The sequence below is a fragment of the Cyrtonyx montezumae genome, unplaced genomic scaffold, assembly GCF_038088225.1.
Source record: "Cyrtonyx montezumae isolate F1298 unplaced genomic scaffold, pur_monq_1.0 scaffold_31, whole genome shotgun sequence".
Lineage (NCBI taxonomy): Eukaryota > Metazoa > Chordata > Aves > Galliformes > Odontophoridae > Cyrtonyx > Cyrtonyx montezumae.
This window is the reverse complement of record NW_027072036.1, coordinates 5,708,069-5,734,449: the sequence shown is the minus strand read 5'-3', so window position 1 is coordinate 5,734,449 and position 26,381 is coordinate 5,708,069. Positions and strand designations below refer to the sequence as shown.

Genomic DNA, 26,381 nt, shown 5'->3' with positions numbered 1-26,381 from the left:
CATGTGACAGCCAAGATGGCGGCACTCGGGCGGGCGGTGTCGGCGCTGCTGTGGCTGTGGTTGGGTCCGGGCCGCGCCTTGGCCGCCGTCCCTTTGGTCATCTGGCACGGCATGGGTGAGCCGCGGGTCTGCGGGGGGCGGCACGGGGCGAGGGGAGGGGGGGCCGGCCGCAGCCTGACACCTCCCCCCGCTCCCCTCCTCCGGCAGGGGACAGCTGCTGCAATCCGCTGAGTATGGGCTACGTCCGGGACATGGTGCAGCGCAGGATCCCGGGCGTCTACGTGTTGTCCCTGCGCATCGGCAGCTCCCTGGTGCAGGTACTGACTGTGGGGCTCCCCCGGCGGTTTTGTTCCCTGGGAGGTGAATACCTGTGACGGGTGTAGACGGGAGAAGTCTGGGTAACGCCTGCTGGGGAAAGGCAATCCGCAGTGTAAATGAGGTCAGCGTGCAAAGCCATAGATCAGCACTCTGACTATGCCAGGAGATGCAGAGATGTGATAGGACACCGTTCTCCTGTGATAGGATGAGCGGCGGTGGCCTCATGTTGTGCCAGGGGAGGGTCGGGTTGGATGTCAGGAACGATTTATTCTCCAAAAGAGTGTTAATGCAGTGGCACAGCTGCACGGGGCGGGGGTGGGGCCACCGACCCTGGAGGCGTTCGGGAATCATGGAGATGTGGCACTCGGGGATGTGGTTTGGTGGTTGTGCCCCATTGAATTTCTGCAGACTGCCCTTCAGAATAATGTGCAATGTGTGCTATGTTCTGGGATCTGGAAAGGATGGTGAAGGCTGATCTAGATGTAGAACATACAAAATCTCAGGGAACTGAAATTGTGGAAGAGTTTGGGGATGTACTACTGCTCTGCATGAGACAGCTCTGCAGGCAGAATAGGGAGATGTGATGATGGGAAGTCTCAAAGCTTCAATTTCACTTCTGTTGTCTTGTGACGGTTAAAGTCCTCTTTCACAAGCAGGGCTGTTAGACTGGTCTGCTTGCAGAGATTAAAATAAACCATTTTGAAGGTACAAGTTGCACTTTCTAACATGGCCAGTCTGTCAGGATGTGGAGAACAGCTTCTTCATGAATGTCAATGACCAAGTGAGAGAGGTGTGCAGCCAACTCACAAAGGACCCTCACCTGAAAGGAGGCTACAACGCAATGGGCTTCTCCCAGGGGGGCCAGTTCCTGTAAGTTTACGTTCCTGTTCTGGTTTTAGTGTTTTTCTGGTGGGTTTTGGACTCTGGTTTTAAACTCCTGAACTACTAAGCAAGTTCAAAGAGACAAATCCCTTCACAAAGATAGGAGCACTCCAAAGGAGACAAGAATCTAGGAGTGTGGCAGGCTGTAGTTGTACTCTCCTCTACCAGGAAGGCAGCAGCTGGCTGAGTGCTGTGAGCAGAGCAATGCCCACGGCCTGGCCACACCAGGCAGTAACTCTGCTCCTTCCCCTTTCTGTGCAGGAGGGCGGTGGCCCAGAGGTGCCCTTCTCCTCCCATGTTCACTTTGATCTCCGTTGGGGGGCAGCACCAAGGTAATGTCATCTTCAGCTATCACAGCTCCTAACCATGGGTGAAGAGCCCAGGGGGCTTTTGTTGGTGGGAGGAATTAATCTCTTCCTAAAAATTGACACTCTTCTACTAAATTAAATTGTCCTTTTGTTACCTAAATCCAGTGGTCAGATTTGGTTCAGCTGTTAGCTGAGTACTTAATCTTCTGGCTTGGTCTTGCTTGACTGGCAGTGAGAAGGGACATTTATAAGCAGATGACTTCTCGTCTCAGCACAATTTGTATATACTTTGGAAGCCTCTGGGATTAGTTGTTTCTGGAGAAGACATTTCTAACTACACAGCAAAGCCTTTGTGAAACTAAATCTTCTGGGTCACAGGGGTATTTTACAATCAGTCTCTGCAAGACTAAAGCACCAAGGGAGGTGCTTTTCACAGCAGATTACAGAGGCAGTATGAAATGTGATGTAGGAGCTGTACAGTTAAGAGTACGTGGCAATGAATTTCAAACAGTCTCCCCTGGGAAGTTCCGTGGTTCGAGTCTATTTCCTTGTAGTGTAGGGAGGAGGAATTGTTGGGAATCATCCTGAGACCTTCAGGGATCGCAGCGGGTGAGCATTCAGCTTGTCTGCATGCCCCCATTTTCCACAGCAATATCCTGAGCTCAAGAGCATCATCCATTATCTTTGTGTGCGATAGTGTCCAGAGGCAGGAGGGCGGTCTAATGAGATTGCAGGATTAAAGGCCTCCTGATTCCCTTGCTAATTCCTGCCACTTCTCTGTAAGAAGTGGTTCTTTACCAGCTGGAGGGATTAAGGGATTTTCGTCTGGCTCGTGGAGCTGTGACATGTGTCTCTGTACCCCAGGAGTGTATGGCTTTCCACGCTGTCCTGGTGAGAGCTCCCATATCTGTGACTGGATCCGGAAGATGCTGGATCTGGGTGCTTATACACAAGCTGTTCAAGAGCAGTGAGTACATTCCCCAGGCTGCAGAGACAGGACAGGGGCTGAGCCCACGTGAGCAGCTCTGGGTTTCCAGTCTGACCTTCGGTTTCTTCCTTCTCCAGCTTGGTACAAGCACAGTATTGGCATGATCCTTTGAAGGAGGAGGACTACAGGAAAAAAAGCATCTTTTTGGCTGACATAAATCAGGAGAGGGTAAGGACCTAACTGATGAATAAATGCTGGCAGAGCAGAAGCTTTAGTAGCGAGCTCCGGCATGGAGAACATGAACTCCTTTGCTGAAACTCGAAAGCAGCATGTTTTTTTTGCCCTGCAGTGGAGGAGCATACAAAGTGTTTTCACTGATAGATTAATGAATGAGATTTATCCATGTGAGAGCAGTTCTTATGTAGCTTTTTTCTTCTGGAGTGGTCTGTGGATAGCTAAACCAAGGGCTCAGTCTGCTCCGACCTTCTAAGCAACAACTCCTCTGAAGGCAGGGGAGGACTGTCCCTTTTTTACAGCCTGGAGATGAGGCTGAATGTCATGAGCACAGCAAAGGGAGATTGAGCATAGAAACTCACATTCCTGCCTCCGAGGCTGGTGCAGCGTGGGATTTCATTTGTTGGCGTGGAGTGAGTTGGAGCAGGCAATTTCCTAACTGCTGTCTCAGTGGGTTTTTCTGACTTGGATCTTTCTGTCTTGCTTTCACTCAGGGCATCAATGAGACATACAAGAAAAACCTGATGGCTTTGAAAAAGTTTGTGATGGTGAAATTTCTCAATGATACTATGGTTGACCCTCCTATCTCTGAGGTGAGGCAGTTAAGGCAGATGCTGATTTTGGTTGGTATTTTGGTTCTTCCTTTCTGGTTTTTCTTTTGGTGGGCAGAACTTTCTGAGAAGGCTGAATGCACACGCAGGCCTGACGCTGTGCTGTCTGCAGCAGCACATCTCTGGCAGGAGTTGGGAATAAGCTTCATTGTCTGCTGGGAGTCCTACAGCAACTGGTTGTTTTTTTTTTTTAATTCTGACAGTGGTTTGGGTTTTACAAAAGTGGCCAAGCCAAGGACACCATTCCACTGAAGGAGACCTTCCTGTACAAAGAGGTACGTTCTGCTGGGCGGTGTCTGCAGCTTTCACTCTGAAGAGTATGGTGTCCTCCGGACCTCTGGAACTCTAACCCCCACAGCCTGGCTCTGCTCAGCTCCGCTGTTCTGGGGGCATGACCTTCTCCTACCAGGGGCTGTTTCCTTCTGCGCCCCTTTCTCTTTCCACGTGTGTTTAAACTTTGCTCCTTTCTCAGGCTTTGTTCTAATCACTCCAAGGTGATTCTTTCTTCCCCAGTGAGATTCCAATGAGAGGAAGCTATGGTTACGCTTCTCTTCCTTTAGGATCGCCTGGGGCTGCAGGAGATGGACAAAGCAGGAAAGCTGGTGTTCCTGGGCGTGGAAGGGGACCACCTGCACTTCACAGAAGAGTGGTTCTACGCCCATATCCTCCCATTCCTCCAGTGAAGCAAAAGGAAAGCACCCGATGGGAGCACTCAGGAGGGTCTGACTGTAGATACTGCAGCTGCTACTGCCCAACAGTATTTTGTGTATGTCTGTGGGGGATCTGGGGAAGAGTGGGATTGGGGGGGCAACTCAGCAGTGGCACCTGCTGTACAGTGTGCCAAGAGTCTGGAGTTCACCTGGATGTAATTAGTTCCAATACAGGGGCAAGCCTTGCACTAACTTTGAAGCACTGCATCCCACATCATCCCTATGTCTGTGTGTGGTCTCAGCTGTGGCTGTGCTGGTTGTTTGGTGATGGTGAAATGACTGAGCTGCTTGAAAGGTTTAACAGCTGCATTCACAGCTTCTGTTGCCTTTTCCTCTGAAGCAATGGCAGTATTAACCAGAACTGCAAGAAGCAGAATGCTGTTATCTCTTATCCCTGTAAGCAAATGTATGCAGGGGAAAGAGATAAGCATCTCCTTCAATGTGGGGGGTGGGGGGGGAAGACCACATTTGGAGGTTCTAAGGAAAATGGAGGGTTTAAATTAAGGGGGTATTAACAGCTTGAACCATTTTCAACTAATGGCTTGTTTTAGGCACTTTGGTACAGCAACTGAAATCAATCAATAAAGAACTTAAACCTGACCAACTGAAAACCAACCAGGGTGTGATTTGAAGACCACTGCCAAGTGGATTCAAAGCAAGTTGAGAGAAGTCCTGAATTCCCTGTGGGGTGGGTCATCCTCTGGGCAGCAAGGGGCGCCTCATCCTGCTCCCACGTGCCCCCACGAAGCAGAAACAAGAGGCACTGTAATGAGCAAGTTGGCATTAAGTTTATTCTATCTTCTGTATAATCTTACGTACATAAGAAAGGTTTTTCACAAGCCTCAGGAGAAGACGAGTACAAGTCACAGGACAGTCTTAAAATAAAAAATTGCATATTTTTGTAAGTTTTGTCCTAGAGAAAGAGAACACTGACACTTTACAGAGGAAATGCATTTAAGATACGCTTATGCCACCCGAGGCATTGGAAAAATGAGGGTCGAAGCATGTGCAGCTCCCTTTATGGGTCAGTACAGTACTGTGTCTTAGTTCCATCTCTCTGTTCCAGTGCTCTGGAACAGAGGCTACAAGCTTCCACCAAAGTAAAGAGCCAAGCAACAGGGGAAAGGGGAGTCTGAGAAGATTCACCTATGGTGACTGATTGCAGATGAGGAAGAGAGCGATGAACTGACTTGATCCCACCTGGGTAATTTACAATACTGCACTACTGACCCTGGAACGAAGGAGACCTTTCCCCTGCAGGGGGGAACAGGTTCAGAACTGTCCTGGAAGACTGAACCTGAGTTCAGCTGCTCAGAGCAGGAAGCCCTGGAGCAAAGACTCCCGTGAGAAGGTGGAGGGCTCATGGGAAGAGATGCTCAGCTCCAAATTACCAGTGAGACTGCTGAAGGGGAAAATGCAGTTACTCCTCCGCAGCCTTCCTGTGGCACTGATTATTAATAGAAAGCCTCCTGTCATGGCACAATCAGAAACACACTGACCCAATAGGAATGATGAAAGGGAAATCAGGGTGGAATGCTATGGTCCTAGTCCTCAGCCTTTGGTCCAACAAAGCCATTCCCACGTCCTGTAATGCCACTGGTTAGTACATAGAGCTGGAACTGGCAGCTTCCAGGACCTTCTTCAGATATTTGCAATAGCAACCGTGTACTTCTGGACCCCAACAGACATTATTTGTTAAAAAAGGGACAACACTTCTCTCTCACATGATCAATTTGCTTGAAGGCAATAAAAATAAAAACAAAAAATGAACACCACTCTGAAAGCCAACTGCCAGTGCTGGCTTTGAAGTTCACTCGAAATCTGACATGATCAATTGGTGCAGTTAGATCAGACAAGGGAGGGGAAAAATAAACCTTCCTGCTAATAGATGTGGACAATACCTGACCCGCCACCTATACCAAATCCCAGCCAGAGGTATTTCAGTGATGGCAGGTAGCTGTGTCTCTCGGGTAGAAAAGCAGTTTGAGAGCAGAAAGGTACAAGAAATCTACGAGAATCATCTGAAAGCAGATTTGTCCCACAGCAGAGCCAGGGGAGGGCACGAGCCTTGGAGCTGTTCTGCTTAGCCAGCAATTTCCGTCACAGTGGTAACGAGCTTCTGACCGTTCCACACTGTCTTGAACTGTTCTGGGACAGGGAATTCAGTCTGGAGAGTAAAAATAGAAATCTGTTGTCATACATTTCTGTTTATGATCGAGTCTAGTAACTGCTCCTGGTGTTTTAGGAACTTGGGTTTTTTTTAAATAAATGTGTTATGATGTCCCCTCTTGTACCAACAAAAGCTTCCTGTTTCTGCCCACCCCCCAAGATCCTGAAGAAGCAGATCTCACAGAACAGTGCTGTAAAAAGAAACAACTTAATTTGCTGATTTTAGAACCTAATTGTCATCCACAACCTCCAAGCCTAGCATTAAAATGGCGACGCCATTCTTGTCCCTCCAGACCTCATTGCAACCGTGGCATTCCCTGTGGGCCTGAGAGCAAGAACCATGCCTCACCCCTCCCTCCTCTAGCAGACTTCCACTACTGGTGTCAAAAATAACACTTACAAAGTCACCACTGTCGGTGGGAATAAGGACATTCATCTCTGATGACTTGGCACTGACGATTTCGCAGTCTATGGAGTTCTTGCTCAGATACACGTGGCAACCATCTGTTTTGTTGATGGAGATTGTTGGCACTTTACCCATTACCTAAAGAGCGACCGAAGGAGCAGCTGAGGAGCATGAGCTGGGCAACCAGCTTGGCACTTGCCTTCGAGGGAAAGGTTTGACTCTGACTGCCTCCCCCACCACCCCCCAAGACATACTGAACTCAAGTACTCCCACTATTGGCAAAAATCTAAGGTTATTTCTTGTTCTGATCTCTTTAGAGCAAAACTAAATAAAAGACTGGGCAAGATCCCAGTCCCAAATCAGACACCAGAACTGGCATCAGAGTAGATTCTACTGCTGGCCTCCTACTTTGGCATGCTGACCCTGCTGCCGCCTCACACGGATGTTTATGCAGGTCACTGAAGCAGCTCAGTGAGGCACATTTCAGCCCTTCCCTGAAGACGGGGCAGGCTCAGCTGCAGAGCAGTAGGACAGGTGTTTTTTTCCACTCTGTGCACAGGTGCCTACTCTTATTCCAGAAATCCAGCTTCTCCAAGAAGCAGACACTACTGGCAGCCTGTGCAGCAGCCTCACTGCAGGCAGGGAGCAGGACACAGACACTCACCTGAACTTTAATGTCCCTGCTGTTTATTATCTCTACAATGCCCACCACATCATCAAACACCAGACCTAGCTTCTTGCAGTTATCTGCAAAGACAAGACAGAGTAGCTCACAAAAATCAGAGATACAGCCTTGTGCAAACAAAGCAGCATGCAAAAAAAAAAGTTTTCAGGGTTGCTCTACTTACCAAGGGTGATGGAGTTGATCTTGCCTTTGATTTGGAGTGTGCTATTTGTGCACTTGAAAACATATGCTACCTGCTTCAATTCTGTGTCACTGATTACCAGGTTAGTGGCATTCTCCTGGTTTTCCTGGAAAGGAAGGGAAAAATGCACCTTATCCTCAGATGTAGACCAACTTATCTGCGTGCGCAGCAGGACAACAGAGCTCCTTTAAAAGCAAACAGCATGTAACATCAAGCTAATGCCTCCTGCATGAAAGGAGACCCTCCTTCCCTGCTGCACAGCTTCTCTCACCCTGATGCCAGGCACTCACCACTCTCCACTTTTTGCCTTCTAATTCTAGCAATGCTGGTTGCTTTGGAGAGGATTTTTGGGAGAGATTGACACTACAGGCTGGTTTGGGAGAAGTGAAAGGCTTGGGTCCACTTCTTATAGGACCTCCTTGGTTCTTCAGTGCTGGATTCTTGTGGGTCTTCATATCATCTGAAACATGTCTTAAGCCTGCAAAAGAAATCCAGCCTGAGCACCAGCTCTCCTTCAGTAACACAGTTTCACAAACACCAGGCATCAGAGATCAACACATTTTCAGAACGCAGTAAGTTCCTGAGGTTAGGCCTAAGCTGATGCCCAACCACAAATGGAAAGCAAGTGAAGGAGGGAGCCAGAAACACTGATGCAATACTAATAAGGATGTACTGCAGAACCAGGAGGGCCTCCTGTTCCTCTCTGCAGCTGGAAAAAGCCTCGAGCCAAGCACCTTTGTTCCACATGTCCTGAAAATGTTAACCAGGTAACCAAAAAGGGGAAGTTTTGTGCAGATGTGAACAAGTGTGAAATTGCACCTTTTGTACTTGAGAAGGGCACGCAACTGAAGAGCTCCCACTCTCCACCCCAGCTAGCAATTCATCTCTCCCTACACCTGACAGATGAGGCTGAGAATACCAACTCAGAGGACTCCTTTTGTCCTTGTGAATTGCCTCAGGGCTGCTCTTGGCTGCCAGCCCCACACTCAGAGCAGATGCTCTTTTGTTTTTGGGAGTCTGCTATCTAAAAGCAGGTACAGCCAGGGACAGCAGCAAAAAGCCAGTCCTGTGGGCTCCACAGCACAGTACTGTCTCTTGTGGCTGCCCCTCCTTGCTTGCTGCTGCCACTTACCTGATGTGATGCCCTCTCCCCGATTGATCTGAGCAAAGAGCGCAGAGCGGGCGGCGGGGTCGTCTGCCCCAGAGCTGAGGTGGGTGGGAGCAGGTGGGGGAGGAGGGCCCGGGGGGGGCGGTGCAGCTCCAGTGGGGGGAGCAGGTGGTGCTTTGGCCCCTTCTGTTGCCACAGGACCCTGTAAGAGGCCAGCATGAGGAAAGGTGATTGCACAGACTCATGTCTGCTGCAATAATCATGCAATCCTCTCTGAAGCCTCGTGAGCACTTACCGTTTTGCTCCAAGTCAGCCCCGTGGTGTGATACTCTTTGATATAGGCCTGCAGCTCTGTCCAGATACGCAGGTAAGCCTTCACCCAGTCCACTTGCTTTTTATCTCTGAGGATACAAGGAGATCATATCTGCCTCAGGCTGTAGGCAACACTCAGATGGACCAGCGCAGCAGTCTCACATCTCCAGCACTGAGTTCTACCCTCAGTATTCATCTTGCTCTTGCAGGCAAAAGGCTGCAGGCCCACTCAGTACTGTAACCCATTTGAACTGAGGGGTCTGATGACTCCAACGAGACCCACACTCAAGACAAGACTTGCTCCCTGGGAAGCAGTCCAGCCACCAGATAATGCTGAGACAAGAACAGCAATACAACGTGCTGCCAGAGATTCCAGCTGCAATATGAATGCAAGGAATCCTGACTTTGAGGATTAGGAATGAACAGCTAGGTGAGCTTTTGTAAGTGCACTCCACCTTTAAAAAAGAAGAATGAATTAAAGACCAAAGTAGCTTTGATAGATACAGAAACAGCTCCTGCATGCCCTGTTAGCTGCATTCAGAGATGCTTTCAAGAGAAAGGGTGAACTTACACATCCTTGTACTCCTTAAGGATACGGTTGGTATAAAACATGGCAGCATCAGTCATTTCCTTTACATAAGGACCAGGCTTTGGAGACTAAAAAAGAAAGAACATATTGGTATGAAGCAGCTGAGGCAGCTGGCTCACCAAGCAGCCAGACTCCTCCTGTCAGCCCACTTCCCAGTGCATTTCTTACCATGGCCACCCAGCCCAGGGCTGGGATGCTCTCACTGACTGCTGATAAGTGATTGAACTGTTTGCTACCACGGTTCTTCTCCCTTAAATTCTGCACAACCTGGATTTGCTCCGAAATCGGTTTCAGAAGCGTTGAAAACACATTCTGCAAGGCAAGAAGGACAACAACTGAGAACCCTGGTGCTGCTCCGGAAGAGTTGCACGGCTGAGCGTGGTCCCACAGCCCAGCTTCTCCAGGGCTGAAGTCATAGATCCCAACTGGATTGGTACTATGGGAGTACGCCAAGAACTGTGACTCATGTGCAATCCAAGAAACACTGACAAAGCTTGTTAGTAACAAGGACAGAAATAGCATTTGCCTTTCCAGTGTTCTTTTGTTCTAAGACAGTTTGTCAGATGTTTCCTCTCCTTCATAAGCCCTCAAGAAAGCAGGTGCTATGCAGGCTTTTGCAGTTTGAGATTTACTGCCTGCGTTACAATAGGAGTTGCAGAAGATTCTCAACTCATCCTATCAACTTCAGAATTCAAGTTACTTCTCAAGTCAATCCAAGCCTTCAATACCTGAATGGTAAGGACAGTTTCTGTATGCTGTTCACCTGGAGTGCTGAATGCAAGTGCTTACAAAACTTCTGAGGTCAGAGTAGAGCAGCCAAGCACACATTTTCAGCTACATTTTACAGTGAATAGAAAAGTATCACAGGTACCACAAGGTAACAGTAGAAGCTATGACTAAGCCAGATAACAACGGCAAAGAAAAGCAAGGTGGGATCTTGTTGCTCGGGAAAAACAGATCCCAGAAAGGAAAAGCCAAGGCACTCAGAATCAAATTCTCAGTCATACATCCTGCTGAGAGCTAGCAGCCTAGAGAAAAGCGTTAAATTACATGCTAAGGGGAAATCAATCCTAAAAGCCTAGCTGTTATTCAGAAAACATTCAGGAGAGACAAGTGTCTGTTCTACTTCAGGAGTTTCATGCCTGAAGCATCACATAATGAAAAGCACACTACTCAGATCCCACTACAGCCCTTGTCTGGTTTGCATCTTAGGGAACAGTGATTGTCACAGAGTTGGTGCCAGGTGAAACCTGAGAGGGGAGGGAGCTGTGAGATGACATCCACACACTGCTCTGACAGCTATGGAGAGCTTGTTGCTTTAATCTCTGGAAAATGCCAGTTCTGTAGCTCTAAGAATCAGCCTTCAGAATTCTGCCCAGTTCTGGGTGAGCACCCACAGCAGTTCACACCTACAACTGCTGCCTTATGGATCCAAGAGTCTCCAGTCCTCCTCTGGTTCCTCCTCTGGAGGAACTGTAATCTCCCAGCTTCCCTACAACCAGTCATCCTGTGCTCTCAGGTGAGGCACACAAGGTGTGATTTCCCAGACCTACCTCTGATGGTTGCTGATGTTGAGATGCTGTCACCAGAAGAGACCGCTCAGTCACAAAGCCTGCATGAACCATTTCAGCCTGAGAACAAAGAGAAACATCAGAGAGCTTCCCTTCTCTCCATCATAGCACTGCCAGACACTCACGCTCCCACCACCCCTTGCTTCTAGTTCACAGGAAGGCAGTCATGCTATCCCAAACACTGGGAAGAATATTGTGCAGATAAGGTATTTGTGACCCAGTGGTCCACAGAGCTGTCGTAATTTTCTCCATATACAAAATCATGTTGTAATCTAGGCCAGATCATCCCTCCGCCTTTCTTCTGGTTGTGAAGGTGCACATAATCTGTTCTTGAGTTTGAAAATACATTCTTGGAGACAAGTGTCTTCAGGACAGAGCAGCTCTCTGTGTGGGTAGTGTACAGGCATCCTACAAGCACAGACCAAGGCCTGTGAGGAGAGTCAGGTACCCAGCTCCTAAAGAGTTCAAATGACATTTTATTCATCTTGTGTGTACGTGACAATCTGCTGGAGGTGATCTCGAATCCTCAGGGATGATTAACATCTGACAACACAGTGCCAGAAGAGCACAAATGCTGACAGCAAACCTGGCCCTTGCCAGCCACGCAGGCTGAGCAGCAGCTACTTAGGAGGGAGGGAGAAAGAAACAATTCCTTACATGCTTCTGCACATCCCCGCCAACTTCTTTGCTGATGTTGATGTATTCAGCTACTGGGCCAGACAGAATGGCATCGAAAGCCTGCACGTACTGAGCCACTCCTGCAGAGAACCGCACAGGTATCAGCACGTGGCTCACGGAGCACCCACACCCACTGCACTCCCACCCACTTCAGCTGAACGTTTCAGAGCCACACTGAGCAAAGGCAGTGGGTGCAGCCCAACACGCAGCTGGGCAAAGGCAAGGGAAGCGCTGCAGCCACAGGAAGCCACTGCTGGGGCTGGCTGGTAACCACAGGCTCTCTGCACTTGCGCAGTACCCCCTGTGAACTCGCTTCCTCTCGCACCCACAGCTCCTGCACAGCCCCCGCACAGCCCGCTCTGCAGCACATCCCATGGAGGCCTGGCACCGTGCTGATGCTCAGGGGCTGCTCTGGCAGCCGTGGGACTCACCTGGGGAAGAGCCCTCTCCACACATGCCAGGCCCTTGGCACACGGTCTCCAGGCGCTCCACAGCCTTCTCCAGCCGCTCCACCAGCCGCTCCATAGCTGCGATGTCCTCAGCCTGCACACACAGACTGTGGTTACTCACATCCTCTGACGGTATGAAACTGTACAGCACACCTCGGAAAGGGCTTAGCAGCAACCTGTGATTCTGCAACACAAGCCCTCCCAGATCCAGAACAATTTCTACCTAGTGCTGAACCCCTGTGACAGACAGAGCCTCGTACCAGCAGAGATGTCTGGATTATGCAATGGCCACGCATAGGGCTGCTTTATATTGCCACAGTCACTCCTTTATGGCTGCATCGTTCCTGTTCCACTGCACAGGCCTGTTAACCTTATAAGGATATTAAAGCTTACACCTTCTAACCTTGCACTGACACCACTCAATAAAGCAAAGGTCCGTGTAGAACCTCAGTGCAGCTGGTTATTGGCCAAAGTCCCATTCACAGCAAATCAAGTCAAATCCAACTGCTTTCCAGGGAGGAGTCTGTAGCTCCTCAGGCTTTCAATTCTGCAAATGCATCCGCAGGGACCTCCTGGAGCCCTGAATGCCTCCACAGAGCCCTTACAGCTCCCACACCACTGCCACGCAGCGCTGTGTGGCACGAGCAGCCCTGGCAGCAGCGAGGGGAGCAGCTGCAGCTGCTGAGATGGCAGTGCTGCTTCCACAACAAAGTGTCCCATTCACACGCCCACCAAAGGCTTTGGCATCTGAACCACAGCATTAACTACGCACACACTGCACAGGAGAGTGACTTAGGCACGGAGATCACCTGAGGCTTCTCATCTGGAAAAGCCCGAAGCATAATATAAACTTTCCATTAATTTCTACTTCGTAAAGACTCAGCATGGAGGAGCATGACAAGTCACCCTTCAAGCCCAGTAATGCCTGGGGAACGCAGGGAAGGAACAGCCACTCACACACAGTGTTTTTATCTTATCACCACTCCGTCTAAATATTTTACAATGTGAATCACCACTGTGGCCAGAACACGACTTCCTTCTGTCCGCAGCAGCCTGCAAAAGCTCAGGCCTGCTTCAAGGCTCCCCCCAGCCCAACAGGAAGGCATCTGCGCTCACCAGCTGAGACTAGATCTCCCTCACAGCCAGAACCTGCAGTTCTAACACTGCTTTGCTTCTGCTCACAAGCTTTGGTCATAGACCAACCGTGGTCACTCTGAGCCCTGGGCCGCCTGCCTGCAGCAGCAGGGAGCTCCAGGAGGAAGGCAGCAGCATCCTGCCCTGCACAGCAGAGAGCCAGAGCAGCCGCTCTGCGTCAGAATGGACAGCAGCCTCTGGAGGGCTTCCAGATGCATCAAGTTTAGAGAGGCTGAAACTCGTGGGCGGTCACCCATTTGGTTGGCAGTAGAAAAGAAGTATTCGTTAAGTCAGTATGATGCAGAAATCCTGACCACAGGACCGTCAGCACCCTGCTGCAGCAGAGGATGCGTCCAGATCCGGGTTCACGTCCACAGGTGGGAGCGCAGCCAGCAGCACGGCTCTGTCCCCATGCCTGCAGTAAGTCTGCAATAAGGACGGGCTTTTTTTGTCCAAAAGTCACCACCAAGGAAACTCTCCCATGCCTTGAGAGTGCAGCAGGATGTAAGCACCCAACGCAGGGGCATCAGGAAGGACAACAGGTTCACAGAACGCTGGGTGCACAAAGCTGCTATTCTGCACCACTGATCCCCAGCGCATTCCACGCCAGGCTCTAATCTGATCGGCCCCATTACCCAGTGTCAAACTGCAATTCAAATCGGGATTACAACCAGAAAGTCCAGATGGAGAGCAGCTTCCTGCCCCAGCAATAAAGCGTGCTGCTGTGAGGAGTGCAGAGCGGAAATTCAAGATGCCTTGTTGGGATTAAGGTCCCTTAGAGTGTTCCTCGAAGTCCTGGTTCCTGCCTTGAGGCACACCCGTCCTGCACCTCGGCCGGGTCTCCCTGGGGGAGGCCATGAGCCCACAGCACTTGGTGCCCGCTCTGCAGAGCTGATACTGCCTGGCAGATGGTGACATTACTTCCATTTCTATTCAGTGGGCAGCATTAGGGCAACTTGGAAGTGAAGTCATTTGGTAAACGGGTGGCGAGGTCAGCGCTATGTGCGGGCAGCTACACTGCCACTCCTCACACACCCACCCTGTCTCACCCTCACTGTGCTCTGGAGATGCTCTTTTGATCTACAAACCCAGCCTGGATGAAATAGAAAGGTTCAGCTCCACAGGCAAGAGCCCAAGACAACAAGAGCCCAACTAATATGGACACGCAATCCACAGAGGGCAACATTTACTGAGGGGAAAAAAAGGCCATGAAATAGATCTGCTTGGGCAGCACCAGAGGAACGTGTCAGTAACCGATGAACTGACTTCACAGCTCTCGGTACATACAGCAGGATCTCATTGGCCTTCCTCAAAGAGGAAGCTGAGACACTGATCACGTCTGAGTCATTTCTGTTCTGTGTGCTGTTCCGTGCCCAGAAAAGGGAAAAGGCTCCGGAGCTGTACCACGCAGCAGAGCCACAGCGTGCTGGCGGAGTTCAGCAGCCCTCCCTCCTGGGGCTGCAACGCAGGCCTTAAATCTAGGTCTTGTTTAAATTCAATTGAACTTTGATTACCAATGGAGTGGAAGCCATGGACTCTCAGCAAACACTTTGTGCATTTCACCCTGGTGCAGAACATTTATTAATCTGCACAGCATGTCTGGTTAATTTATTAGCTAATCCTTACTTCCTCCCGTGCTTGGGAACACGGTTTTGAGCACTGCACAGCACGCAAGCTTTCATCAGCAACAAGACTGCTTCATAAACCCATCGGAGCAATAAAGGGATGAGGGTTTTCTGTAAAAACACCAGAGCCAATCCTACACCGCAAACCCTGAAGTGGAGTTTCCTGTTTAGAGACCATCCTGGGGTCAGCACGTCCCTCAGCACGCAGCGAGGGCTCCGGGGAACAGAGCACACCAAAATCACCCGAGCAGCACCTGAACCCACAGCCCTGGTTTGATGGAGCCACAAACAGCTCCAGATCGGAGGCCAACCCACGCCTCAGAGCTTCAGCTCCTGTCAGAGCGACCGAACGCTGTCAGCAACGCAACATTTACATCAGCTACTTCCTGCTCTGCAGGCAGGAGACGTAAAGATGGAATAACTAAATTAAGAACATACCACAGCTTATTCTGGGCTGACACTGGAATATCTCAAGGGAGCAGCTACCAGATGACTTTCAGCGTTTATATCTTCCAAAAGACCAAAGAATTTTGTTTCCTAAAACAGCTCAGCCGAAAAGGAAGGCGCTCTTTGGGGCGAGGCAGGCGCAGTCTGCGTTAGGTGCGAGGGGCACAGGGCTGCCGGGCACAGCTCCCCACGACAGCACTTGTTGACAGCACTGAGGCCCGGCTGGGACCCGCTGCGCCCAGAAAACCAAAACCGCCCCGAAGAATTCATGGGGAGCCGATCTGAGCGCCCCCAGATAACAAATTCTCCCGAACTCGTTACAAACGGAATGTGCCCGGCCCGGGGGAACCCGCGGTGCCCGAGCCTGGCGCTGCTGCCCCGAGCTCACGGGGGACGCGAGGAAGGCTCCGGGACGGGCTCAGGAGCGGCGCCCACGGACACGAGGAGCGCTGAGAAGGGAAAAGGGGAACGCCGGGGCCGCCGTCCCGCGGCGTTCAGAACCTTCAGAACCGGGGCCCGTGCAGAGCCCCGCGCCCACCGCGAGCGGCGCCCCGGGGCCGAGGGCAGCGGTCAGGGCCGGAGGTGGCGGCGGGCGGGGCGGGGCGGGGCGGGCAGCGCGGTACAGCTGAGCACCGCCGCAGAGGGCGCCCGGAGAACCGCGGGGACCCCCACCGCGACCGCCCAACCCCACCCCACGGGAGATACAGTGCCGCCGCGGCGGAGAGAGCGCTGCCCCGCGACCGGGGAGGGCCAAACCACCACACCCACACAGGGCCCGGCCCGCAGCCGCCCCCGGCTGAGGCGGCACCGCCGCGTCCCCGCTCCGCTCCGCTCCCGCTCGCCGCACTCACCTCCCGCTGCCCCTCCGCCGCCGCCGCCCAACGCCCCCCGCGCCCGCCGCTTCCGGCCCCCGCCCCGCGCACCGGAAGTGCGCACGGCCCGGCGCGGAGCGCGAGAAGGGGAGGAGCCCCGGGTCTCGGCGGCCTGCGATTGGCGGATGGAGAGGGGGCGGGACTGAGGCAAATAGGGGAAGGGCGGGGTCTCCGTTGGGGGCGGGGTCTCGGGGGCCCCGGTTGCTGCCCCCTGGTGGCGGCCCGCGCCGCCCCGCCCCCTTCCGGCGTCCCGTGCTGGGGCGGAGCGATCGTGCGCTGCACCGCGGCGGGGGACGGCGTTGGCTGCGCGGGGCGGTCCGTGAACGATTAACGGCCGCCCCCCGAAACGCGGCGGCAGCCTTTGTGTGTGCGGCTGCGTTTGCACAGAGAGCGACCTCGGTCGCTGTAACACAGCTGCTCCGGGACCGCGGAGCATCTCCGTGTCACCGCGTCCCTGGCGCCAGCGCTGCCCCGCACGGCCTTCACCGCGGTGCTGGAGCTCAGCCCGGGCGCTGCTGGCAGTTCCTGTGCTCATTTCCACCCAGCCCCCCCCATCTCTGTTCCTAAAAGCCCCAAACAGAAGAGGTGCACCCGGTGAGGAGTGTCCGGGCTCGGGTTCAAGCTGACGGCGCTTTGAGTTCCTTCAGTCGCACGAGGAGCCCGAACAGAACCTCCCTGTGAGCCCCGCGGAGCCGGAGAACAGGAGGCAGGGAGTGAAACGGCAGGTTTACGTCCAAACTCTGAGAAAGAAAAGGCAGCAGCAGTCTCACAGCCCCAAGCAGCTCAGCACCTTTTCCCCCCGTGCTGTGCTGGGAGCACATGGCACCTCCCAGCACGTGTTCCTGTTCCTACTTTTTTGAGGCTCCATCCTCATCCTACCCCTTGTAGCTGGAAGTGGAACAGAACTGAGCCCACTGTACAGAGGGACTTGGGCTTTGACCCCACTCATTTCTCCTTTGGCAAACACGCTTCAAATGTCAGCCCCAGCACTGTGCCACAGGGACAGCACAGCTGCAGCCCCACTGTCCCCTCTCCCCCAGACTGCAGCCCCCAGCTCCAACTCCCTGCCCCAAGAGCACAGTGCTCCCAGTAAGCAGAGCTCTCGTGGGAGAAGGGAATGTGAGCACAGTATAAATATCTGCACACATCAACACTCGCACAGCACTCTGCACAGGGAAGAAGTGTTGAGTGTCACCCACCACCGCGTTCCAGTTCCCCCCTGCTCAGCAGCTGCTGTTCCTGTTTCCAGCACGGTGCTGGCGCTCTTCACCACCAGCACTTCGGTCTCATTCCTCCCTCCTCCTCCCCCTGCTCTTGAAAGAGAGAAAATAATGGTGCCTTTGTTGGGCAACTGCAGTGCAGGCACTGTGCAAGGAGACAGGGCTGTGGGTAGGGCTAGGGGTGCCACGCACAGCTCCTCCACACAGCACTGCAGGTTTCCCCACTTTAATGAGATCATATATGAACAGGTCCTCAAATTCAGTTCCAGATCATTATATACAAATAGGAAAGTTTAATATTTACATCATTAAGTTAATCATCTATATAAAAAAAACAACAACAACACAAACAGAACAGCTTCCTAAATTAGTGTCCTATGTACAGAGTGCAGCAGTGAGCTGCCCTTGGCACGGTCACAGTGTAATGTACACTACCCATAGCCCGGCCCCGCACTGGGAAGGGGGCTGTGCTCTGCCTGGGGACGGCTGCTCCAGATCCATGGGTCCATCTGTGTAATGTACACTACGGGTGCCCCGCAGTTCCCAGCCCCACCGGGCTGCACGCGGGTGAGCTGTGGGGTCACACGATGTTGGCCAGCTCTGTGGTGTCTGACTCCGAGCTGCTGTTGCTCTCCTCCCTGTGGGGGAAGAAGGTGTGAAGCACAGCTGCCTCCATCCCGCAGGGAACCCCGCAGCCCCACAGCCATCACGTGCAGACCCAGCCCAGCTCTTAAGCAACCAGAGCAGGTTCCATGCCAACCTCGAACACTTCACGCCACCTCTCCTGCAGTTGGGATTGGCAGAACCACCACTCCTCACTGCCACCCACAGCTCCCAGACATCTCCCAGTGCCGCCTGACGAGCCCAGGCCTGAGCCGTCCCCACACCCCTGGCACACGACACGGCCGCCTCCCACACCCACCTCAGGTCCTGCAGGGCCTTCTTGTTCTCCCTGCGCTTCTCCTCATCGATGGGGTACAGCTTGAAGAGCAGCAGGCCCAGCAGGATCAGCCCCACAGGCACGGCTGACACCAGCAGTTTCAGGGTGATGTTCACCTCGCTGGGCTGGGAGCAGCCCCGTGTCTGGTACCCCGCAAAGCTGCAGACATACACACGTCAGAGATGGGAGAACCACAGCTGGGCTTCACCCCGCTGCCATCCCCACCACACTCACTCCAGGCTGAGCGTGGAGATGCCCAGGGATACCCCCGAGGTGAACTTGGTAAAGAAGACGTAGAAGGAGAAGAAGATGGCTTCGTGGCCACGGGATTCAGGGTGCTGCAGCTTGAAGTCATCTATGACATCTGGGAGCATGGACCTGCGTGGAGATAGGTGAGCATCTCCTTCCAGGACCCCCAAGAACCACAGAGTGCCCCATAGAGACCAGCCCTGCTCTCAGCAGAGGGCCCTGTGCTCACCAGGGCAGGAGGAAAGCGGCTGCCACGCTGATCCCCGCCGCGACCGCCACAATGTAGGTGACGATGAGGTTACTGTCCAGGACAACCACCATGATGAGGAAGGGGATGGCAGACTGTGGGGAGACAGAAGCTGGGTTGGTCTCCCAGAGCCCTACAGCTGCTGCCCTCAGCCACAGCAGCTCTGCGCACCCACTCACCGAGATGCCCACGTAGACAGCAGTCTTCTTCCCAAAGCGAGTGAGGAACCACTGCCAGAAGGGAATGGTCAGGGTGGCTGAGAGCTGTGGAAAGAGGGGGCTTGTGGTCACTGGCTGTCGAGGCTCTGCCCACCAGTCTCAGCCCCTCACCCAACTCCCCAGGCTTCCACAGGGCACCCACACCCACCCAGAAGAGCAGGGAGCTGAAGTAGGTACATAAGGACACTGCAGAGTGCCCCAGTACCACTCCCCTTGGCCAGCCAAAGACCAGGCTGCCCTGGGCACAGGAAGGAGCCAGATCCACCCCCGCTGCGGCCAGGAGCCAGGCTCTGCAGGGCTTGGCACTTCAGACCTTCCCATCCCATAGGACTCCCAAGGAGCTCTTGTGCTCCGTCCCAGGCAGGGAACACCAAGCTCCTTTTCTGAAGGGGGTGGAAGGGAGATAAGTGGCCAGATTTGGACAAAAGGCCCCTGCGGCTCCTGTTCTTCCATCTCTGGCAGTCTTCACATGGGAACAAAGACACTGCTGTTCCTGCTGACCCACCCTGCTTTTGTGACTCCTTCTCCCTCCTCTGCTCCCAAGGGACCTTTGGTCACTGTCCCCACAGCCCCTCCCTCACTCCCCAGCTCGGACATACGATGCCATTGTGCGCTTCACATCCCTGGGGGCTCCAGTGGGGCCATACGCACCATGATAGCCAGGAGAATGTTCTGGAACTCATTGCGGAAGCCCAAGGTGTAGGTGCAGAAGAGCGCAAAGTTGCCCTCCAGTAGCTGCAAAGGGAGCAGACAATGGTCAGGGGAGGACACCCTGGCCATCCCAAGCAGACACTGCTGCCCACACTCTATCCACATCCTCACTCTGTTCTGGATCACTGATCCTGGCCCTCCAGGCTCCAGCTTGCCCCCAGCCCCATCCTCCAGCCCAGCGCACTCACCATGAAGGCCAGTGAAGTGAAGAGGAAGCCAGTGATGAGCTTGATGTAGGCACCATGGTTCATCACCAGCTTCAGCCCTCGGAAGAAGGAGACCGGCTCATCTGACTGCAGCTCAGAGGACTCTGGGGAGCAGAGCAAGCCCATCATCAGACCCACGGGCAGCACCCTGGGGACACAGGGCAAAGCACCCAAACCTGCTGCAGAGCAGCACACAGGACCTGGGGATGTAAGGGCAATGGGGAAAGGAGTCCCCAGCCCAGAGTTAGAGTTTCAGAGGGGCACTGCTTTGCTCAGGATAAGCTGAGCTTGGTGTAGAGCAGAGGAAGGGCAGGACCAGAGCCCTGGACTCTGGATATCACCTCACTCTGGCACCACAACCTCTGCCAGCAAAGACACGTGAGATGAACGTTATCTCCAGCAGTGCAGAGAGCTAAGTCCTCACAGCAGTGCGGTGAGATGAGCCGGAGATGCTGTGCTCTCCTACCCACAGCACTGCCACTCTGCAGAGCCACCCCAGCTTCTCTGCCCCTCTCTATGGGGCAGGACCCTCAGATGAGGCTGCAGCTCCTCCAGGAGTCCCATGCATCACAGCCCCTCTCCATCTCACCTCTCTTCTCCCGCACGCCCACCGACAGGATGACAGCGCAGAGGATGTAGAGCCCCCCGATGACCCCCGCTGCGACCATGTAGGCGTTCCTCTGTGCGAGAGGGGGAGCAGTGAGGGAGGGCCTCCTCCTGGCAGCCAGCGCTGTCCAGGGGAGCAGCAGGACCAGCAAGTGCCCTCAGTTTACCGTGTCTGCCAGCGAGCCGACGTAGTGGGTCATGTTCACATCCCTTACGGCTGCTGAGAAGTTTGTCTCACTCGGGAAGGGGGAGTTCTCGATGCAGGGGGTAACTGCCTTGCCCACGATCTGGCCCTGGATGGCGGTGCCCAGCACAGTGCCCAGCACCTCCACCGTCATACCTGGGGAGAGGCAGCGGGGCTGAGCACGGGGCTCCCAGGTGCACTCAGGCTCTGAACAATACTCCCTGGGATGGGGTGCAACCAGGAAGGAGCTGAGCACTGTGCACAGAGGGGAGGAAACACTCACGGTAGGCAGTGGCTGAGTCCCGCTCGCTCTGCTCCCTGCTGATGAACATGGTCAGCGCTGAGTAGGGCACATGGAAGCACTGCAACGGCACCAAAGAATGGGTTCAGGGCTACAAGTGTTGGTGGGACCCAGATAGAGGTCCTGCCACCCTGCCCTGTCCCTCCCCACTGACCCAGCATGCAGAACCCAACTCACCGTCACCAGGGTCTGGAAGATGCAGTAGAAGATGAGATACCACATCACTTGGCCCCTGGAGATGTCTGGCACGAACCAGATGAGGAAGTAGGAGATGACAGCAAACGGGGTGGAAAAGATGATCCTTTGGGAGGACACAGTGTCAGCCTCACAGGCACACATTAAACCCACTGGCCCCGCGCTCCCCACTGCTGTACACACAGTGGAGACCAGGATCCTGATTTTGAGGACTTCCAGCTACCCCAAGTGGCCCCCCCTACCGCAACACACAGGCAGGGCTGGGTGCCAAGGGACTGTAGGAAATACCTTAACTCCCATGGGTGGGGAGGAGAGTGGGCTGACTCACTTTCACAAAGGAAAAACAAAACTGCTCCTGCAGGAGCAAACATCCCTGGTGCAACGGAAGGGACTGATCTGCTCCTGCCTTCAGCTCTCAGCCCCAACCCTTCCCACAGGCAGCACAGCTGTGTGCTCAGTGGGATGCCATCACCCTGCTCCTCCTGGCAAGGGCTGCAGAGCAGCAGGAGCACAGCTCCCTGCCCACACCTCCTGCCAGCACAGAGCCCTCATCCCAGGGTCACCACTGCCCAGCTGGCAGGAGCAGGGCAAGCCCCAGCCAGCAGCAGCTGCTCCTTCCTGCAGCTCCGCACACAGCACAGCGGGACTTGGGGTGCAAAGCACAGCACATCAGGGAGGGCACTGCTCAAGCACCAGAGCTTGGCACTTGGCTGTCAGAAGCGGCCAGCAGGCAAATAGCAATGGAAAGCCAGCCCTGTACCTTGGCTTCAGCCACCCCCTGCATCTTGGCTTCATTCTGGCTTCGCAAGCACCCTGTGCTGCACAAGCTGCTGAGTGGGGGCTGCACTCAGGAACCCAACCAGCAGGACCAGACAGAGCTGCACAAGGTCAGGGCTGTCTCTGCAGTGAGGGGACAGGGAAATCTTTCCACGCAGACCGACATACAGGACACAACGTTTAAATTTAAGGGAGCTGAGAAACTGTATCTCCACTCCAGAGCAGGCAGACACACTGCACAGGACACAGCACATGCACATTTTTCCGCACAGACGTCACCCCGGGGGGGGGTGGGGGGGAAGGAAGGGGCGAGCCAGCTCACAGCCACTCCTCTCCTTCACCCTTATCGCGCACAGCCGTGGAGCCGGGGAAGGTTTGAATCGGTCCCTGCAGCCCCACGCACGGCGGGAAGCACGCTGCGTCCACTGCAGCACTGCGGGCGCACACGGGCTGCGCGTACCCCCACGGGACCACCAGCACCTCCGGGTGCAGGACGAGGCGCTGAGCCCCGGGATGAGTGACTGCGAGTGACCCCGCGGAGCGGTGACGCGGCGGCGGTGGCGGTGCCCATTGGCTGCGCAGCGATGGCGTGGTCCTTTGTGCCGCGCCGAGCTTTAACCGTTTGCAATCGGCCGCAGCCCGGAGGAGGAAGGTCAGAGCTGGGACACCGCGATCACCACCACGTCAGGGGAAATTCTGGTCATTGGGAAGTGGGGAAACGCTGCACGAAAGCAGAGCAGCACGCGGACGAGCTGCTGGGAGGAAACATGCCAGGAAGGGCTTCCAGAGAAAGAGCTGGAAGGAAGCAGGAGCAGCCCCGTGCTCTGAGTCAGTGCCCCACGTCACGCACTCCACAGCCCACTAGGAATTCACCCCCAGGTTTGCACAGCGTCCCATCACCGGGTACCGAGGGGTTGGGGTCCAGCAGCAGCCTCTGAGGCCAAGCACTGTGCCCAGGGAGACCCCCTGAAGCCACAAATAACACCTGCAAGCCGAGGGGCCCAGCGCACCACAAAAGCTCTGGCTAATTTTAACAATGCAAGAACCGTTCAGAGGAATGCAGCAGCTCCATCCCCACCCCTGCCCTGAGATTACAGAGCAGAGCTGCAGCTGAGCACAGCTATCCTGCCCAGCCCCGCTCTAATCTCCAGACCCCAGACCCGCCGTGCTGCCTGCAGGGAGGCTATTTCAGGCCATGCGTGGAGCCTGGCTGAACCAGGCAGCTGCCTCTGCCCAGAGCTATTCACAGAAACCCATGGAAGCAGAGGGTATAACTGCAGGAAGAGGAGTGTGTCCCTGCAGCCCCAACCCCCTGCACCTACCCCCTTTCCTGCACCATATTTCAGTGCCCTGCAGGCACTCAGGACATGGGTTATTTTGATGTGGGACGCAGCACCATAGCCACACTCAGACATTAGCACTCTGTGGCTCCTACTCCTCTTCTGAAGACTGCACTGCTTGCTGTCCTGCACAGGGACAGGTGCTGATGGACACCCCCCTCCCCTCATCCCATCCACAAACCCTTTGGGGCTCTGCAAACACCCTGTCCTCCAACTCCCTTTTGCTCTGCACTTTGCTCCCAAGGGCAGCACCCACGTGCAGACACCCAGAGCTGTGGCAGCTGCTCTTCCTGCTTGCACCACATCCTTGTGACCATCAGCTGGTACCCCACCACCCGACATCACCGGGCACACCCCCATCCCTCCCTCCTGTGGCCACCTGCTCTGCAGGCAGCACATTCCTGCCACTGGCCATGGTTGGGGGACAGCCACAGGAGCAGAGCCCAGCAGCTGAGTGTGGCATTGGGCGCTCCTGTGCAGCTGGAGCTGCTCCAGGCGTAGCAGCACAAGGGTACAGCTCGGGCACAGTGGGATAAGAGGCACAGAGCAACGCTGCTGGCAGTACCCTGGGCTCTTTGGAGCACCTGGCATCTCTACTGGGTGAGAAAAGCTGTGGGCACATCCTGCCCTACCAACCTCATCCAAGGGAGGCACACAGCTGACAGCAGTCTGTGCACAGGGAAGGGACACCGGGTGCTACAGGCAGCACTCACCATGGCATCAGGCGGCCAAAGCGGGTCCACGGCGTCTTGCTGATGAAGAAGCCCACCATGGGGTCTGTGATGGCATCCCATGCTCGCCCCACAAACAGGATGATGGAGGCATAGAATGGGTCGAGCTGCAGGAATCATAGGATCATAGAACGGCTGAAGGTTGGAGTGGACTTTAAAGTCCACCCAGTTCCAACCTCTGCCACGGGCTGGTCCCCACACCAGCTCAGGCTGCTCAGAGCCCCATCCAACCTGATCCTGAATGCCTTCAGGGATGGGGTATCCACAACCTCTCTGGGCAGCAGCACCAGCATTTTCACTGCCCTCTGAATAAAGACTTTTTTAACACCTAACCTAAATTTCCCCTCTATCAGTTTGAGGCTATGTACCTTTGTCCTATCACTATCAGATCGTGTAAGAGGTCGGTCCTTGCCTGCTTGTAAGGGACCTCAAGGGCACAATTGGGGTGCGAGGTCACAGAACCCCGAGGCCGTCTCGCCGAGCTCCCACGACTCCACAGCCGTCCCACCGCCGTGACTCGCCACTTGGGAGTGGGGACACGTCGATCTGCACTCCCAGCGCGGATCCCGGCAGCGACGGCCGCTCCCGGGACTTTCCCCGTGGAACCCCATTCCCTCCCTCCCCAAAACGGAGCCCGACCGAATGCCGCCGCCCCCCGCCCCGTCCCGGTACCTGTGCCACGTCCAGGAGGTAGATCTGGAGGAAGAAGCCCAGCGCGCATCCCGTGGTCTGATAGGGGGCCCCACCGACGGCGTAGCACAGCTTGCTGCACACCGACAGCCGCTCCCGGTTCTCCTGCAACGATCGCGGCATTAGGGCCGGGAAGAGGGAACGGAACCGGGGACGGCCCCCACCTCCCCGCTCAGAGCGGGGCCCGGCGGCTCACCCTGCGGCGGGACTGGCGGCAGGAAGGCGGCAGCAGCCCCGCAGCCCCGACCCGGACCCGCTCCGCACCGCCACCCCCCGCCATGCCGCGCGCGATGAATGGGGCGCGGAGCCGCCGCCCGCGTGGCCTTGTACGCCCCGCCCCGCCCCCATCCTGCCCCGCCCCGCCCCGCCCCCATCCTGCCCCCGCCTCCTGCCGTCAGTGTCCGCTTCCGCCCCAGCCCGGCTCCCCACCTGCAGCCCCCAACCTTCCCTGCCCCCGTGTCCCTCTGTCCCCGTTCCTTCGCGCTGGTCCAGCTTCGTGCTGCCCTGCGAGGGTCTGGGGCGGTGGAGGCACTGTCACCTCCCAGTGAGGGCTGGGGACCAGCTCCAAGGGCACCCTGTGCCCCATTGCAGCCCCACTACAGCCCTCCATCGAAGGGGCTGGAGTGAAGCAGGACCCCGCACTCAGCCCCCACGGTCCCCCCACTGTTGGCTCCTGTGCCACGCGGGCCCTGGTTTGTAGTTTGTGGTTGGCAGATGGCAAAAAGTCACAGCACACAGATGATCTCGGTCTCTATGAGCCCATGTGAGCTTCAGAAGTCCCTTCCAACTCAATTTACTCCAATTTTTGTGCTCTGTAAGTAAACAGCAAGGAAACAACGCAGCAAGTCACGTTCCAGGGAACACAGGAAGCACTGGGGTAGGAACGAGCACTGTACTGCATGCAGTTTCAGCACGCGACGTCTTTCTCCTAAACCAGTGAATGTGATTCTGAGTCCTCATTTTGTCATGAATATCACAAGTGTTTTCTTAAAATCCCAGGTCCCCTTTCTGAGGAGCGCGGCCTCTGTTTAAAACACTTCTGGACACGGAGTGCTCTGAAGGCTTTGCCAAGAGACACAGACACAGCAGCAGAAGGGGATGGGAGGACCCCCGCCCCCAGGGCCGGGGCTGTGCCTGTGGGACAAAGGGGCTTCGGGACACAGCATCTGGTGACAGCATCCCACGCACAGCACTCAGCAAAAACAAAGCATCAGTGCCAAGTCAGTGCAGTAACGGCTGCCAGCGCTGCTCGGGCCACCACGGAGCAAAGATCACGTGGGGAAATGCCACGGGATGGGGCTGGCGTGGCGTTAACCCCAACCTCAGCCCTCGAGTGCCACTACTGCCATCGCTGCCACTCTGATCCCTTTGTCTGAGAGCTCCTCAGATCCTGGTGGCATTTCTGCTCTCAGATACAGCATGAGGAGCTGCTCCTGAGCTTTAGGAGGACAATGAGTGGTTCTCTGTGCTGAGGTTGTTCAGAAAGACCACAAACAGGAGCAGCCCCGCTGTGCGCCCAAAGCGGGAGGAGCAGAAAGACTGGGATCTG

General features: G+C 54.8%; 3 protein-coding genes across 3 annotated transcripts; 1 reads left to right on the top strand and 2 right to left on the bottom strand.

The window, feature by feature from the left end:
• Window positions 1–15: 15 nt before the first annotated feature.
• PPT1 (palmitoyl-protein thioesterase 1) lies at window positions 16–4,056 on the top strand. The gene is made up of 9 exons (XM_065744547.1): window positions 16–115; window positions 208–317; window positions 1,061–1,188; window positions 1,462–1,532; window positions 2,373–2,475; window positions 2,574–2,664; window positions 3,165–3,263; window positions 3,485–3,556; window positions 3,842–4,056. The coding sequence occupies exons 1-9, from the start codon at window positions 16–18 to the stop codon at window positions 3,962–3,964; spliced, it is 897 nt and encodes a 298-aa protein (XP_065600619.1). The 3' UTR covers window positions 3,965–4,056.
• Window positions 4,057–4,757: 701 nt separating this feature from the next.
• CAP1 (cyclase associated actin cytoskeleton regulatory protein 1) lies at window positions 4,758–12,256 on the bottom strand. The gene is made up of 12 exons (XM_065744657.1): window positions 12,122–12,256; window positions 11,670–11,770; window positions 10,995–11,072; window positions 9,610–9,753; window positions 9,424–9,509; window positions 8,836–8,941; window positions 8,565–8,742; window positions 7,723–7,910; window positions 7,415–7,538; window positions 7,231–7,313; window positions 6,561–6,704; window positions 4,758–6,158 (listed from the first exon to the last, which is right to left on the bottom strand). Exons 1-12 carry the CDS (start codon window positions 12,213–12,215, stop codon window positions 6,075–6,077), a joined length of 1,410 nt encoding a protein of 469 aa, XP_065600729.1. The 5' UTR covers window positions 12,216–12,256; the 3' UTR covers window positions 4,758–6,074.
• Window positions 12,257–17,607: 5,351 nt separating this feature from the next.
• MFSD2A (MFSD2 lysolipid transporter A, lysophospholipid) lies at window positions 17,608–25,112 on the bottom strand. Its single transcript, XM_065744560.1, has 14 exons — window positions 25,029–25,112; window positions 24,815–24,937; window positions 24,125–24,249; window positions 21,277–21,400; window positions 21,082–21,160; window positions 20,782–20,954; window positions 20,598–20,688; window positions 19,991–20,112; window positions 19,743–19,826; window positions 19,053–19,136; window positions 18,856–18,968; window positions 18,612–18,755; window positions 18,360–18,536; window positions 17,608–18,075 (listed from the first exon to the last, which is right to left on the bottom strand). Exons 1-14 carry the CDS (start codon window positions 25,110–25,112, stop codon window positions 18,018–18,020), a joined length of 1,581 nt encoding a protein of 526 aa, XP_065600632.1. The 3' UTR covers window positions 17,608–18,017.
• Window positions 25,113–26,381: the final 1,269 nt, after the last annotated feature.

Excerpts from the sequence above, each read along its gene's own strand:
- MFSD2A (XM_065744560.1), bottom strand. The coding sequence starts at position 25,112 with ATGGCGGGGGGTGGCGGTGCGGAGCGGGTCCGGGTCGGGGCTGCGGGG. Across the intron at positions 19,827-19,990 it reads TCACTTCACTGGCCTTCATG|CTACTGGAGGGCAACTTTGC; the intron begins GTGAGTGCGCTG and ends CTCCCTTTGCAG. Across the intron at positions 18,537-18,611 it reads ATCTCCACGCTCAGCCTGGA|CTTTGCGGGGTACCAGACAC; the intron begins GTGAGTGTGGTG and ends GTATGTCTGCAG.
- CAP1 (XM_065744657.1), bottom strand. The coding sequence starts at position 12,215 with ATGGAGCGGCTGGTGGAGCGGCTGGAGAAGGCTGTGGAGCGCCTGGAG. Across the intron at positions 8,942-9,423 it reads CTTAAGGAGTACAAGGATGT|AGATAAAAAGCAAGTGGACT; the intron begins GTAAGTTCACCC and ends TTGTATCCTCAG. Across the intron at positions 7,911-8,564 it reads GGGAGAGGGCATCACATCAG|GCTTAAGACATGTTTCAGAT; the intron begins GTAAGTGGCAGC and ends TTTCTTTTGCAG.
- PPT1 (XM_065744547.1), top strand. The coding sequence starts at position 16 with ATGGCGGCACTCGGGCGGGCGGTGTCGGCGCTGCTGTGGCTGTGGTTG. Across the intron at positions 2,665-3,164 it reads CTGACATAAATCAGGAGAGG|GGCATCAATGAGACATACAA; the intron begins GTAAGGACCTAA and ends GCTTTCACTCAG. Across the intron at positions 3,264-3,484 it reads TTGACCCTCCTATCTCTGAG|TGGTTTGGGTTTTACAAAAG; the intron begins GTGAGGCAGTTA and ends TAATTCTGACAG.